This window comes from Mastigoproctus giganteus, chromosome 6 (genome assembly GCF_048544385.1).
Source record: "Mastigoproctus giganteus isolate SK-2022 chromosome 6, ASM4854438v1, whole genome shotgun sequence".
NCBI lineage: Eukaryota > Metazoa > Arthropoda > Arachnida > Uropygi > Thelyphonidae > Mastigoproctus > Mastigoproctus giganteus.
Window position 1 is genome coordinate 46,528,288 of NC_143580.1, and position 17,041 is coordinate 46,545,328.

Here is a 17,041-nt window from a genome sequence, read left to right on the forward strand (position 1 = left end):
TGGAAGATCATCGTGTGCTTCCATATGAAAAACAAAATAAACGAGCAATTACCTTAGCAATTGACTTACAGGGTCACCCTGTAAGTCAATACATATACTCATATATGTATTGTGTCTGTAAATTACGTCTGTTCTCTGGTCGATTTGCCTGTTTTGCTGGACGAAAAAAACCCAGAAATTGGGGAACATCTTGCTATCTACGCCTGAGATCGATTAACTTGGCCACGAGGTGAAAAAAGCTCATCAAAGTTCCTCGCCTCATCGACAGGATTCCAAACCGAGCGTTTTCCACCCAGTGTGGGTAGGACGTTGACGATACCACTGTGTTATCCGCGCAGGGTGCTACCATATCACGTGTGTGTTGTGTCTTATGTACGGCTGCACCTAAATGTTAGTTCAACTCTGCCATGGCACACTGTGATGAGTACAGAGCGCTGTGAAATGGCCAGATACAAGTATGGTGCTATGTCTGCGAAGTGTGTGTCTTATTCTATTGTTTTGTTGTATCTGGCCACTTAGCTACCAGGGCGCCTCCCTGGCCACAATAATATGCATACTGTCAAACGAAAGTGACAAGGTAAGAATCCCACATGCGCTGTAGGAAACATCAATTCCAGTGTATGCCAACAAATCCCGTACCACTGGGAGCCCAACCCGGTAGTACTAGCAGATAAATAATTAAATATCAATTATTGTACAATTATCCCGTTGTACAAGCCAATGGTCAGGCCACACCTCGCGTACTGTGTACAGGTTTGGAGGCCTCGTTTTAAGAAGTATGTACAATTGCTAGAACGAGTACAAAAAAGGGCAACAAGATTCGTGAGGGACAAAGGGCTGCTCTTACCAAGAAAGGCTGAAGTTCTGCAAAATTGCAGCGCTGGAGTCTAGGCACATTCGAGGTGATCTGATCAAGGTGTATAAGGCCTTGGATGGGTTGAGCAAGCTGATTGCTGATGGGATTCTTCCTCTTGCTCAGATTCTTGCTCCCTCTAAATGTTCTCTATTGAGAACATTTATATATATATATATATATATGTTCTCAATATCTTAAATGTAATGAAATTAATAACTTCTATTTATCATATTTTAAATCAAATAAATTTAGTACCAATAAATATTCTGGATATAGATGTCTTGAGGTACGTAGCTACCAACTCACGCTAACGGTCACTCAAATAGGGCTTGACCGCGTGTGTACACTGAGAACAAAGGCCTTTTGTTTATTAACCAGCATACTAAAGTCAAAAAAGTAAAACTAGCAAAATATCCAAAATTCATCATGAAAGTTACATGTGGTTGTAGAACTGTTCAGTTACGTAGGTGGTCCTAGTTTGAGTGGACGTGAGTATATGAGTTTGTTTTCGGATAAACCGAATATGGCAGTTTTTAAAGCACTTCTTGCGAAGTGATCTGTTGTATCCTTTTTTTTTTTTTGTTTCACCTCTTGGAAATACTTGTCATTAAGTGTAACCTGTTATATCCTACTTTGAATTGTTACTTTCCTCTACTTGTCATTTAAGTTCTGGATTAAGCTTACTTGCCATGGGTGAGATGTTCCAATACATGGTCGAGGACTGTGTAGAACACTTAAGCAAAGTTTTCTGTGTAGAAGACATAATGAAGTTTTCTGCCCAGTGCAGACAGGCTACAAGAGCAGGTCATGGAGTACTGTCAATGTTATACAGGAATTTTGCTAGCAGGTATAAGGAGATAATTATCCTCTTGTATAAGGCAATGATCAGGCCACACTTTGATTTCTGCGTACAGGTCTGGAGGCCTCATTTTAGGAAGGATGTAGCGTTGCTATAACGAATACAGGGAAGGGCAACAAGACTGGTGAGGGGAACAAAGGGGTGCTCTTATGAAGAAATGCTTAAGTTCTACAAATTTCAGTGTCCGGCACCTCCCAGACGATCTAATTGAGGTGTATAAGCCTTGAATGGATTGAGCAGGCGCAATCCGATGGGATTCTTCCTCTTGCTCAGATTATAAATATGAGGGGGCGTAAACTCAAATTGAGGAAGACAGTTATCGAATAGATGTTCGGAAATTTGCCTTTAGCCAGCGGGTAGTTGATCGCTGGAACAAACTTCCGTCAGTCGTTGTGGAAATTGATAGCTTAAATAAATTCAAGGAAGAAGTGGACAAACTTCTGAGTAAATGGATGGGTGAAATGGGATGGGTTTTTTTTTTTTTTTTTGATTGATGCTGTATAAGCTTGCTTTCTTGCATCATATGCTTCTGCTAATGGTAATGCTAAAAAGTAATGTACGTAAGCCAAAGCAGATATAATATGTTTGCAGCCTTTGCGCCTACAAAATCTAAAGGTATTACGGCAGACACATTGTAAAAGTAATGTCGAGAAGAGTTTCCATATGAACTTTGTCGAAGAGTGTTATTATAAGGTAACCAAGCTTTTACTAATTGCTTAAAATTCTACCTAAAAATTGATGAACTTATACAATTTATCATGATAAATCCCAATGTGAGGTATAATTTAATTTTGCTTTCTCAAACATGGAAATTAGTCATATTATTAAAAATGAACATTATATAGGCATCACTCATTTCTATTCTTCTCTAATACAGAAGTAGCCCGATTAGCTTTTTAGTATCTTTAGAATACAACGACGTTTGGATGATTCTCATAGTTGGATTATTTTTGGCACAGTGGTAACAGGACTATTCAGATGATCTCTGCTGTGTACAGAAGGTTTCATAAAGGGGGAACCTCTCAGTGTGAGAAGTATTTATATTTATGTCTGCATTGATATAAAGTTTTCTGAGCAATGCAGACAGGCTGCCAGGGCAGGTCATGGGGGGTTTTGTCAATGATATATAGGAATTTTGCTAGCAGAGAAAAGGAGGTGATTGTCCCCCTGTATAAGGCAATGGTCAGGCCACCCATGATTACTGCGTACAGGTCTGGAGGCCTCATTTTAGGAAGGATGTAGATTTACTTGAACGTGTTCAGAGAAGGGCAACAAGATTGGTGAGGGGAATGAAGGAATCCTCTTACCAAGAGAGGCTTAAGTTCTGCAAATTGCAGTGGCTGGCTGGAGACTAGGCACCTGCGCGGTGATCTGATTGAGGTATATAAGGCCTTGAATGGGTTGAGCACGCTAAATTCTGATGGGATCCTTCCACTTTTTCAGATTACGAACCTAAGGGGGCATTAATTCAAATTAAGAAAAGACAGATATAGAATAGATGTGCGGAAATTTGCCTTTAGCTAGCGGGTGGTTAATTGCTGGAACAAACTTCCATCTGTCGTTGTGGAAGTTGATAGGTTGAATAAATTTAAGTAGGAACTGGACAGGCATTTGGAAGGAATGGTGTGATTTTTTTTTTTTTTTTTTTTTTGGCTGATGATGCATAAGCTGATACACATGCTTTCTTGTATCACATGCCGCCACTACTACAACTACTACCCCTTACACGGCAGAGTTTATCTGAATGGTCGGACAAGGCTATATTTAGACCTAAGATCAATATTTTGAGTGCAGTTGAATTGAGATATCTCATCGTGTTCCTCTCTGGAGCGAATGTAGAACAGGCTCCCATTACTCTAACATCAGAGACAGGGGAGGTAATGCCATAATTGTGAGATCACAAATTTAATCACTTTGGCCATCACGATGACCAAGCTAATCTCACACACAGTATTCGAAGTTGAGAGTCTTAGCTGCTTAAACGGATGAAATCTTTGACCATACATTACGATTCATTTTGGCAGAACTTGCAGTCATTTTGGTTGGGTAACATTAATGGTTATCAATGAGCCATTATCCACTAACATCCATTTTTAGTGTAGAATAAAAAAGATCTAGAGATAATTGTACAATGGAACATGAAATTCTCTGAGTAATGGAGACAGGTTCCTGTGGCAGATCATCAGGTATACATGAATTTTGATAGCAAGGACAAAAAGGCCCCTGTTGGAACGGCTACAGAGAAGAACAACAAGAATAGTCAGGGACACAAAATGGCACTTCCTTATATCACTTTTGCCGCTACTAATACCAATACTATAACTTCTATATATTAATATCATACCGTAGTCTTCAAAATGTGTTTCGAAAATTCTTAAAAAATTAAATTTATGAATTGAGAATTTTCTAATTTTTCAATGAAGTTTTGTGTCCACTAGATGGCAGGAACTTAATGCTACGTTACAGATTGTTCCGATTACCTGCGAGATACGGAAGAGTTTTATCTGTTATAATTTGACATCGTCACCGATTTCTTTCTTCACACTATTCGCTTTAGATCAAGCGTGACGTATCTCGCTGGAGTGCTGGTGGCTGTTCTGTAAGATTTAATACTTTTTAATTTCAGTTTATACTTATTCTCAATCCGCGTTCTTTAATTCTTTTTACTCTGTTATAACAAGGTTAACAGCCTCGAATCTTTGCTTTCAGCTTAGTACTTTTTGTCAACTTTTAGTGAATTGTTTCATAAGTTTTTGATTTGAACTTGGCTGGGAGCAGATAGTTTGAAAATGGCCAACAGTCAGAGGATGAGGATCGCTAACGAAAAGGCTAGTAAGAATGTCACCATGAGGGGAAATGTTCCAAAGACTACTGTAAGTTGAATGCTTTATTTAATTTGAGTACTAATTTTAACCTGCCGTGTAGAGAAATACGCATAGCACTGTTGCATCTTCAGCTGCATTTTTACAATATGTTAACATAAACTATGTTATTTTTGTGTTTATAATGATCACCGATTTATGTAGTAATTATTTCTGAATGGTTAAAGCTAAAGTAGTGTAAAATACTTGCCTATTTTGTGGTTATTGAATATTCAGCTAAGGTCCAGATTGATGAATAGCGAACCATTCAGTCATAATTCAACAGAATTTCAAGTTATTAATTTGTATTATTTTGCATCTATATGATCATATAATTATTCTGCTTGTTGGTATTCTTTGTTATTTCTGCAGATTTTAACAAAAAAAAATTGTTAAAACTTTTTAACAAAGGTTATTATGCTGGCATCTGGCATCGATTTACTTTTGTCGACGTTGCATTTTTAGATTAGCGAGTTGCGTGGAGTTTTATAATATATAGAGGCAAGAAGGCGAATTTGATGAAACTGCTACTGAAGTGGAAATTCCGATTCCAAAGTTGATGGACAGAAATGCATAAATTATAAAGTTAGTCTTGTCTCTAAACAGCTACCCTAACTTGTTATAAAATTGAAACAGTATCTCATCATTTGTGAGATTATTATATTTGGTTGTTCTCAAATTAACTCCTACTTAAAAGTGAAGGTATAAATAGGTAATGTAATTACTAAAATATAAAAGTAATTATTCGTTATTATTTTATGTATGTGTAACTAAACTAGATGTGAACCATTGATAAAACAGATCACGCATTATGTACGAGTATCATGGTAATACTTTACAGCTCTTCAGTTCCCCTAAAATAATTGACTTAAAATTCGAAACAAAGTTTTAGATTTGGATACTATTCAAATTAACTAATTATGCAGGAAACGAACTTAAGTTATGTATGTATGCACTTGATTGTACTTATTGATGCACGATATCAGGTTATTTTTATCATATTTTTGGTTGGATTCTGCATCTGGCCCCGTTTACATTGGGAGTTTATATGTGCTACTGTTATAGCATTCCATCTACGCTGTTGCAAGAACTTCACATCAGATTACACAGTTATTTCCCGAAGTCTCTTTTTTTTAAAATTGTTATCTGCTTATGTGTATCTTATTTCATATATTTTCTTGCGGTCTTATTAGTCATAAATGTTTAATTAGATTTTATGTTGTAAATTTTTTTTCAGTGTAGACTCTACTTGCCAACAGGAACAAGGTGATTGTAACATTGTATAAAGCAATAGTTAGACCATATCTGTTGGAAACCTCATTTTAGGAAGAACATAGTTCTCTTTTAAAGAGTGCAGAGAACAGCAATGAGATATAGCCGGGAACACAAACAGATATTCTTACCAAGAAAGACTGGTTCTGTAAATTGCAACCTCTGAAAATTAGGCATCTTTGTGGTGACCTTAATTGGAGTGTTGAAGGCTTTAAAAGGGTTAAATAAACTAAATGCTGATGATATCTTTACTCTTTCTTGGATGATACAAGGAAACACAAATTTAAATGAAAAAGGGATGGTTGTAGCATTTATGTATGTGTAACAACAATCAATCAATTGTCCAGAGTAATTGATTGTCGTAATAAACTTTTTTTTTTTTCTTTTTTTTTTTTTTGTTAGCACATCGGCTTCTATGGCCATAATGCACCTCTCAAAGTTTTTGCATTTTACTCTGATTCCTGAGGCAGGATTCGAACCCACGACCTTTGGGTTGCCAGGCAGGCACTTTACATACCTGGCTAGCCTGGTTTGTCAATACTAATACTTTATCAGAATATTCTTAACTTCATGAACCTGATTAGTTTTGTCTAAAATTGGCAGTTTTGGTCATACTGTACTCAACTAATATTGCAAATGGCTTTGGTTCCACATGTGATATCATTTGTTTTCCTGAATACTATGCTTTCAAATTTGAGTATCCCGGTCCTGAGTTCTTGCCGTTATTGATGCATATTTTATTGTTGTTATGTTTTACGAAGTTAGTGGCCAAGCCTTATAAAGGTCATTTCAGTTATTTATATATATATATAGTAGTAATATTGTATTGTCTAGAAGCAGACAAAGCAGTTGAGAGAAAATACGGAAATTTTATGAAAGGGATCATATGTCAAATGCTATTTTTTTTTTTTTTTTTTTTTTTATATATATATATATATATATATATATATATATATATATATATATATATATATATATATATATATTGTGTTCTTACTGGAAACTATAAAAATTATATTTGTTAAATAGACACCTAATTCCCTACAGATAAATACCATTAAATAAAATTTACTAATATATATATATATATATATATATATATATATATGTTATTAGGTTGAAAAAAAAATGTGTGAAAGACCTAAATATGGCTACTCCTAAATATAACAGTGAAAATAATTAATTTTATAGACTTAATTTGTTTATAACCTACCCAAAAATCATCATGAAACTAGAATATGGGCACAGATTTAGAAATATTGAAATTAGTACGAATGCACTAATTATATTGGTTTAACTGTATAAATTTAGCCTGTGTAGAACTCCCCATTTCTACAATGTTAGATAGTAATATATTCCAATACTATTCTAGAGGTGTGCAAAAAAAAACCACAACAGCAGGCACATGTTTTCTTTTTTTTTAACCAATCAGTTTCTTGGGAAAAAAGGCCAAGAAATAGTTTCAAACAGAGAGAGAGTTTAACAGTTTATTCTTAATTCTGACAGTATATTGTATAATAAGGTTAAAAAAAAAAAAAAAAAAAAATCAAACAATCTTTTTATATAAAAAAAAAAAAAAAAAAAAAATTCCCAACCAGTTATAGCCGAAAATTGAGGCTGCAATCAGCCAAAAAGTTACTTTTCCATGACAATGGTGTGTGTATTTTCTTGATGTGTTGAATTCTTTACAGCACCATGATTTGCTTGAGGCCCACATTTCATCAACAACCACAAGTTACCATGTGTGAAACTACCATGGGACAGATGTAGCCTTTCAATAACCTCTACACCTTGCAGTATTTCAGTTTTGATTTCAGTAACCTTTCAACTTGCCCAAAGGGCTTAGTTGTGAAAGGCTGCAATCCTAGTCTATGCAAACCACTATCATATGAAGCACTTATCAGCAGTCTTAAGATTTCTGGAAGTATGAGCAGACATTCTTTAATAATGTCCTCTAGTGAAAAATTATCTGAAGTGGTTCTAGCAGAATGGACAATTTATGAAAAAAATATAACATTAAATTAAATAGGAATGGGAAAAAAATTAAGATTTTCTTGCTTGGGGTGGAGGGGGGTCTGCCTTTGCCCATTCTTTTTGTCTTCAGTTTTCACTGGGTAAGTACTTTGTTTGTTAGTGGTTTACATAGCATAGACCCACACTCCTTCAGTTTTTCCCTTTGTCAGGTTTAGAGATTTTTGAACTACTGTGTCCCTTGTTTATTTTGGGTGTTGGTTCCTGGTGAGCTGGTTTCCCTCCTCCAGCAGATAATCTTCTTTTATTTCATTATATATTTTAATTGTATTCAATCATTTAGCATTTTAGTTCAAAATCCATCAACTCAAAAGCATATGCTGAGGAGACAGGGTAAACTAAGCAAGCTGTGTGCACTTTTCTGAGTGATTCCAAAAACATTATTTCAATGCAGCACAGTAGCATATGAGTAGAATTTGGAATTATTATTATATAAATGTAGGACCTCAAATTTAGAACCTGAAGTTTTTTAATATTGTACTTAAACTGTCATTTTTAAGACTAACTGAATAATTTATCTAGGTCTTGCTGAAGCAGCATGCTTTGGTTACTGTTACCATCCTCGCAACTTTTGCATGATCAGTTAATCCATGATAATTGCATGATATTTGTTAATGACAATGACTTTTGTCCATGTCATTTGCAAATATAACAAAGGACTCGGTAATGAATCCTCTGGAAGTTCACTCAAGACTAGTTCATTTGGACTAACAGCCATTTATAACCACCTTTTCTCTGCTATCATGTAACACTTATTGCTGAATGTATTATGTAGTGCACTTACTGTGCTGACATGTTTGTGAACATGTATTGACTAATGCTGCATCATACATTGAGGCAATGTCAGCAGATTAGTAACAAGAATCTGGTGACTGTTACTTGGTGCTGGATTAGTAACAGAAAGAAAAAATGTTCCTGAGAAAAATTGGATATGAGTGTAAATTTATTTACTTTAGTAAGCTCCCAATAGATTTTCCTTATCTTCCTGGTACTGTTTGATCCTGATTGGTTGCAAGAAAATTGGGACCACCATTCGACAATGTCAGTGGATTCGACAATGTCAGTGGATTAGTAACAGGATCAGGCAAGGAACAGACCCGGAGGAAAAATTTTTTTTTGGACCTGTGAGTAAGAATGCCGATGACCTTAGTGAGGTATCAGAAGAGGCAGAAGCCCACCTCCAAGATTTTTCTTAGTGTCTTCCTGGTTTACCCTAACCCTAATTGGTAAGCAGGAAACTTGTGGCTGCCATTTTGTGGTGCTGGGGATCTGTAAATGGTAAATTATTTTTCATTGATTTTAACTAGTAGCTGACAAAAAAAAAAAAAAAAGTGAGAATTGGCATCTTCCACATGGTAGGACTAAACTTGATGCCAATGTTGGAAGTAAAAGTGTTGGGGTGATTTCTCTTTCACAATCTCTTGTTGCATTTCTTGTTTCATTTCATTCCTGTCTGGATACTCCAGTAATGCATCCTTAATCACGAATGACCCAATTCCAAGGATGTTATAATAGATGAGGGTTTGGCAGTCCTTCCTGCTTCCATATTGCCATATAAATATATATTGCCATTTATATTGCCATATAAATCTCATCAGCTCCACTTGTATTGTTGTTTTTTTTTAGGCATGACAGTATTTCCCTAACAATCTATTTTCAGTAAAAACACAATAGTATTTACAAACTTAAAAGAACACTAGTGTGTAAATATTGATGCAGAATATTTATTAGTTGTGTTTATTGTTATCAGCTGTGTTTGTCTTAAGTGATGTTACAAAAGTCATTCTCTAGTGGACCAATATGTGTTCAGTCCCTTCTAGTATTCACATATGCAAAAAATTCTTTATTATTGGCTTTGTTCTCTTTACCCTTTCAAAATATGCATTAGAATTTTTACTCCCCGAGTTTTTTATTACAGATTAATTTACACTTTTCATAGTGTTCGATGTCTTGTGATAATTTTTGTTATAGGCTTGAACAATAATGCTTTTTTTAAGATGTTCATACTGGGACAACCTACCAATGGGTAGCTGCTTGTCTAGTTCTCTGAGTGAAGACATCCACCAGTGGGTCACTAAATGCTTCCGACTATAGAAATTCATGTGGATATGGCTGATATATTTATTTCCTGCACGTCTTACTTCGGTTACAGATATTTAATAATATTCTAACAAACTTAGGATTGTAAAATTACATTTTGAATTATATTATTTTAATTTATTGTGATGTGTTTACAATGAAAATTAGTAATTTAAGTAATTTATAGTTTTCTTAAAAATTAAAGTAATTTCTTTCCTGCTCTTCCAACACGAATTACCTTTCTCTAAGTTGGAAATGATTTTTCTCATAAAATCTGAAACAACGTATGAATTGCTAAATACTTCAAAGTGTGGTGTTTTTCTTTTCATTTACTGGCAAACTCCAGTAATGCAGGAAAATTAAGCAACTTCACTAACAAATGAAGTACTTATCAGCAAAGGTTTAAGATTTGAGGAAGCATGAGCAGACTTCTTTAATAATGTCCTCTAATGAAAAATCTGAAAAGGGATGGCAAAATGGACAATTTATGAAAAAATATAGCATTAAATTAAATAAGAATAGAAAAAAAATTAAGATTTTCCTGCTTTGGGGGGGGGGGGTCTGCCTTTGCCCTTTCTTTTTGTCTAGCTTTTACTGGGTAAGTACTTTGTTATTGGTTTTCATAGCATTTCTATCAGTTATATTTGATAGAAATAATTAATTAGTATATGGAAATGATCATTTTTATTTTCCTTCAAGATTGTTCTTCTACATATCTATTCTGAACAGAATTTTATAGATTACAAGAAAGGACTTTATTTTTTTACCATAATTTTTCATGTTTTTTTATTATACAAAACAGCCACATGACTTTTTTTTAACACTCGTGGGCTTTCTGAACAGCACACAAATCATATTTTCTATTGGCACATGAGATAACTGGACACTTGGGGGTTTCTCTTGCTTATATCAGTGCTTTCAGGCAGTGATTCATTATTGGTGGGTTACTACAGATTTTGACAGAATTATATATGGTTATTTTTTACTACACATTAAAAAGTACATGAACTTCTTTAATGTTCTTTTATTTTCTGAACAGCATGAAAGAACTGATCACGACAAAACCAGTGAATTGCAGTGTCCATTACATCAACGGCAGTTTATCTGGCCTAGCTACCCACCTGTTGGTCACCATGGTTGCTTGCCTGGCAGGGCAACCCACTGGTGAGTGGGTAGTTGTAATTAATGCTTATTAGCATATAAATTAACTCTGATTAACCACAAAATCACACCAACTCTTATTTTAGGGTTGAATAAATCAAAGGGGGGAGACACATTGCATTTGCAGATCAATGTGGATGTGTTAGAATTACTTCTTTGAACTGTTCCCATTGAAGAGAATTTCAAATGTCTAACACCGTTATAATTTCATTTTAAAAATTTAAAAACGTGTCCCTTTACCTTATCATAATGGTTCCACTATAAGGTAGCATTGATAAACATCATTGATAATTCTTAAAATTGAAAAACAGCTTTCTTTTTAGAACTGTCCCAAATTAATGTTGCCATTACTACCTGCATGGTTAGTTCAAAAAGGTAAAAATGTTGTCTTTTATTTGTAGTCAGAACCAGTCATGCTCACAAAGTAGGCGCCTCCGTAGCCAGGTGGGCAGGAGCAGCAGTGTGTAGCACACGCTTCTTGCTTAGACTGGGGTTCGAGCCCATGAGCCACCAAATACGGAGGATGCAGAAAGGTCAGGGAATGACCACCCGCATATCCCCGGAGCAATATGGCCTTAGTTGCTAATGCTCCTAAAAACCAAATAACAACAGCTCACAAAGTAAAAAGTAAAAAAAAAGTAAAGTGCAGCCATTATCAACCCATTGCAGGATGGAAGCCTCCTCAACAATTCATGCTGAGGGAAATGGACCATAATCTGCCACGCTGGTCCAGTGCGGGTTGGCAGATCGACCATATTCAGCAATCAGGGGCTTGAACCCCGGTCTACTCAAAGAGCGTGTGCTACTGCACTCCCGCTCCTGCCCACTCGGCTACGGAGGCCGCTCACAAAGTATGACACCATAATGTGCAATCTTTTATGAAAGTGAGATTACCCTATTTCTAAACATAAATGTACTTAATCCTTCCTTACAGTACAATGTTTTTGCAAGTTTTTGCTTGTTTGGAGAGGTCTGGATTGAATTCCTTCTATACTTTGAATCTGCTGGAGACAATTGGAGGAATTCTTAAAGGCCATCATGGGGAGAAATAGAATGTTTCTCCCCATGAGTTATTCTGGTTTTTCGGCTTGTACAATATACAAATTGGCCTGTGAACACACACAAGACATAATACATACAGTGCAATATGGCCTTAGAAGCTAATGCATTATATGAATAAAAGTGATAACAACAATAACATCAAGCTTCCTGCAACAAATACATGTTACACAGCTTATCAGGAAACCGATTTTTCCAAGTAATAACTTCAGATTTCATATTCACTTGATCGTTTGTATTAGGTTAAAATCGCATGTATAACATTCCATTATCTGCAGATTATTGCATTGCCAATATTGCTTCTGATTATCATTCTCGGTGATTATTGCTATACCTAACTATTAACTGCTGAATGTACCTATGAATTACCTGTACAATAAATTTTTTTTTTATTCTTATAAAGCAGCAAGTTCCAGTGGATGTTTATGATAATTACTCCTTAAAAAGCAACTTTTCTAAATTGAACACGTGTGACATTAGAGGTAGGGATGTTTCTTTCTTCTTGATAAATTAGGTTTAAATAGGGGATTTGAAAATAAATTATTGATATTTTCGGACTAAGCAAATAACGAAGTACAACTTTCTCATTGACAAAAAAGAAGAATGAGGAAAGGATCTAGATCCCATGAAGAGATGTGATAGTAGATTTTATGTAGCAGGTGTGGCCATTTTCCAGATAGTAGAAAGAGTGGCCACCTAAAACCAACTGTTGGAAATGCCATAAACTGATGGAAGACAGAAGTTAATATGCCCACTCTCTATAGCTCACCATTGATGACCCACAGAGCATTTTAACAGTTAATGGATAGCAAGAGGAAATTATATAGATACCCTTAATCTCTTCACAAGTGACATTGCTAAACATGATCCCCCCCCAACCCCAAAGCGAATTTTCAATACTGGTGAACCCTTGTGGTTTTTTATTTATTTTATTTTTTTGTGGATTTTTGAAATTGTATAAAAATGAAAACTTTGCATGAATGCTTTAAAATTGTTATTAATATATGTATTGATTTATTCTTATTTTGACTTTATTGCTTGACACTGGAGTAAAATTTTCAAAAATATCAAATCAGAATTGTAAAATTTTTATTAAAATTATAAATAAACCCCATTTTTACTTTTTTATTTTTTTATTTTTTATGTAATATCCTCTACATCTATTTCTGTATCATTTGATTCAGTTTTATCAACTTTTGGACCTGAATTCCTTAGAAGTTGTTCATTTTTTGGCTTTTGTAAGCCCAAATCATTCGGCTGAGGTTAATAGTTGCAGTTTCTTTCAGTTTTCATGTAGGCATTTATTGTAAACTGTTTACAATTAATTGAAAGAACAGATAAGAAATTACAGCATGTACTAGAAGAATTTCAAGACAATTTGTACATTAATAGACACATTGTTTGAAGCAATCTACCTTCAAAATGTAGATCTGCATATATACTTCTTAGAGCACCACATGAAAAATGTTGATGTACAGATATATTGCTGAAAGGATAAATTCATAAATTACACACATTTAAATTGTCATGGGAATTATATCTATGTATGTACTTTCCATAGCCCACACATCAGAAATGTAGAATATACAGATGTGTTTCCTGCAAGAGTTAATAAGCTGAGTTGAGGAATGATTAAGTAAACTAGGATAAGTGTAAGACTAAGACCAACAGCCATTAGAGAAAGACTTCATGGAATGGATTACCATATTCGTATGCCTGTATTGTAAGTTAAAACAATTACTAGCAGTGGTGATCACTTACCCTGGTGCAGAGAACAGGCATAGTGTACATCATAAAAGTGACTGGGTGAAATATGGATTGATGAATCATGCCACCCAATTTAAATATAGAATACTGATGGGTTAAAATATGTTATATCTTAATTTTATAACATATCTTAACCAAGAAACTACCAAAAAAGACTAACTCATAAATATGCAAAATTATCTAGAATTTTCATTTCTTTGTATTTGTAATTTTATGAACTTGTAAATGATATATTTTATCTATGATATTTATTGTTAGAAGATGTAGATACTGTTTTATTAATTATAATTTCTTACTAATTTTAAAAAACAAATTATAAGATTAGTATGCATCAAAACTACAGTTTAAGCTATAGTTTTGATGCAGTATTGTGAACATTAGATAATCCTCCACACACACTTTGTGATTGTTGTCTTGTGCAACCATGAGAGGCACTATGTATAAAGAATATGAGAGAAGAGAAATAAAAATTGTAACGGTTGAGTAAGTGAACCAAATGGCAAAGTTAAAAGAATGTACAATCTATAGAATTTTCTGTATTCATATAACTGCTAATTTTTAGTTTGCCTGGCTAAGGATAGTTCTAGTTTTATTCACTAGAATACTGATTGATAGAAAAATGTTAAAACTTACCCATATTTCAAATTGGAAGCTTATTCACAGTTCTCATGCAAATCTGTAGACCATTTTCACATTTAATGAAAGACATCTCTTCTAGAATGTATATTGTTGTTTGAATAAAATTTCAAAAGCCATTTATTGAAGAAAACCAGGTAGGAACTGTAACTTTCTAATTTGACCTCTTCAAGTTTGCAAGTGGAATTTAATGGAATACTGTTTATTTTAATAATAATTTGTGAAAATTAAAACTGTTTTTACATTGAAAGAATAGTTGCAACTAGTAATGCTGAAGAGGTGTCAAATGGCATCTGCACACAAACAAAAAATAAAAATTTACAACTTTGAAAACCCCACCTCACTTAATCTGATGGATGAATGTACGTGTGCACACACACACACACACACACATGCAGAAGAAGATGTTTAGGAGAACCATCAGGACCACTTCAAAAAGAATCAGCCCTGTGGAAATTCCTGAAATATTTGCATTTGTCATGGCTTGCTAATGAGGAAAGACAGATGTAGGATAGATGTCCGGAAATTTGCCTTTAGCCAGCGGGTATTTGGTTGGTGGAACAGACTTCCATCCCTTGTTGTGGAAGTCGATAGCCTAAATAAATTTAAGGCTCAGCTGGACAGGTATTTCGAACGAATGGAGGGGTGAAGCGGAAGTTTTTTTTTTTTTTTTTTTTTCTGGCTGATGCTGCATAAGCTTGCTTTCTTGCATCAAATGCCTATGCTAATAGCAAAAGAATAATTGCAGCCCCAGTGCAAGCAATGAAGACAGACAAACACAACAGAAAATACATCTTAACCTGGTGGCTGCACCCAGAATATAAAAAAAAAATGGTATTCTGGATCAATCAATTTTCTTTCTAATTTCTGCAATTTTTTTTTTTTTTTATTCTGCTTAAATAATGCTAATATTTTATCTTTTCATTATTCATTGCAACTTATTGTATGTACTTAACTGTAAATAAAAAAAAATTAAAATATGCTATGTTTTGCATCTTTCATTTTCAGAAAAAATAAAAAATATCGATTCTGCTGAATATTGGAAAAATTGTTTTAGACATGAAATAGAAGCATCAGTCTTCCATATATATATATATTCCCCCCCCCCCCACTTTAAAAGACTTAAGCACAAAAATTCAAACATGTACACAAAATATTAAATTAAAAAAAAACATACATATTCAATACTAAAAGTTACTAATTTTTATTTAATTTCATATTTGGCATGCTTCATAGCATTTGAAATTTGAAACTATGTATCTTGCTTCCTGCAGTATAGCAACCATCTTAATATGTTCACTGTTGAAATGAAAGCTTGCTTCAAAAAATAAAACTGCAATTTTTGTTTCATGCAACTTTGCATCCATTCAGTTGTAGTGAATAAATGAGCACTGTAAAAGGAAAGGTACATGAAATGAACAACTGTTCAATAGTGGCACACTGATTGAACCATGGTGGGCTGTTTGCATTATGTCTGAGATTTTGCTTAGTGTTAGTCACACTTTCTAGAGCGCTATAAAAGCTGTATACTTGGTTTTGTATTATCTTTGCTTATGTTGAAGTTATTTCATTTAGTATTTTCCACAAGAAGAAATAGTAAAAATTTCTGAAGATTATGCTTGCTGAATTTTAATTTTTCAGTTTTTGAAAAACAAACATCATTTTGTGTGTGTGTGTGTGTGTGTGTGTGTGTGTGTGTGTGTGTGTGTGTGTGTGTGTGTGTGTGTGTGTGCTGATTAAAATTTTGTGTAAAGAGTTTTCCTATAAAATTTTACCTTAAAGGGTTGTTACAATGGATCTGCAGTCTGTGACATTAGGACTGAAAGGAAAAAGGATAGACAATATGTTGAAGCTGTTAACTTTGAATGAGCTGTTTGTAATATGTAATCTGATAAAGCAGTGCCTACTTGTTTCAGCACCTCAAGGTACACGACTGGACCCTCACAAATATAAGTGGCATGAACTGTTAAGAGAATATTGTTTTGTTTTTCATGTCTTTACTATATGAAAATGATAATAAACTTTTAAAAAACAATTAAGGTAAGGCTAGATGTTTATTGAACTAGTAGGAGAAGAAAAACAAGTAACCTGAAAATATAAATAAACGCAGCACTGGTGTTGCCATGTTTATGTTTAGTACCATGATGCTCTTCAAGCGAAAAGCCAAATACAGGCATACCTCTGTTAACGTTACCTCTGATAACGAAGCTTCGATATAACAAAGTCGGCAATTTCAAGCCCCATTTAACATTAAAAAATATATATTCCAGTTTAATCACCTGAAATCTAAACAAACTGAAGAAATTACGGAAACCTTTGGGGCTTCTCGTGGTTGGTTCGAGAAATTTAAAAAACGGGCCAGGATTCATAGTGTAAAATTAACAGGAGAAGCTGCAAAGTTTCCAGAAAAACTAAAGGAAATAATTGAACGTGAAAATTTTCCATTGGTGTTCAAATGTT

General features: G+C 34.3%; 1 protein-coding gene across 4 annotated transcripts in view; it reads left to right on the plus strand.

Annotated features, from left to right (window-relative positions):
• Nucleotides 1–4,185: 4,185 nt before the first annotated feature.
• Nucleotides 4,186–17,041, plus strand: part of LOC150084220 (stress-associated endoplasmic reticulum protein 2) — a 51,182-nt gene continuing 38,326 nt past the window's right edge. Inside the window, exons 1-2 of one of the 4 annotated variants that reach the window (XM_090375108.1) lie at nucleotides 4,186–4,588; nucleotides 12,585–12,660. In XM_090375108.1, the coding sequence (XP_090231234.1) occupies nucleotides 4,505–4,588; nucleotides 12,585–12,660 (160 nt within the window). In that variant the 5' untranslated portion in view covers nucleotides 4,186–4,504. Of the gene's footprint in view, nucleotides 4,589–12,581; nucleotides 12,661–17,041 lie in introns of all 4 variants that reach the window. The other 3 variants (XM_090375107.1, XM_090375106.1, XM_090375109.1) reach the window with 3 other exon arrangements.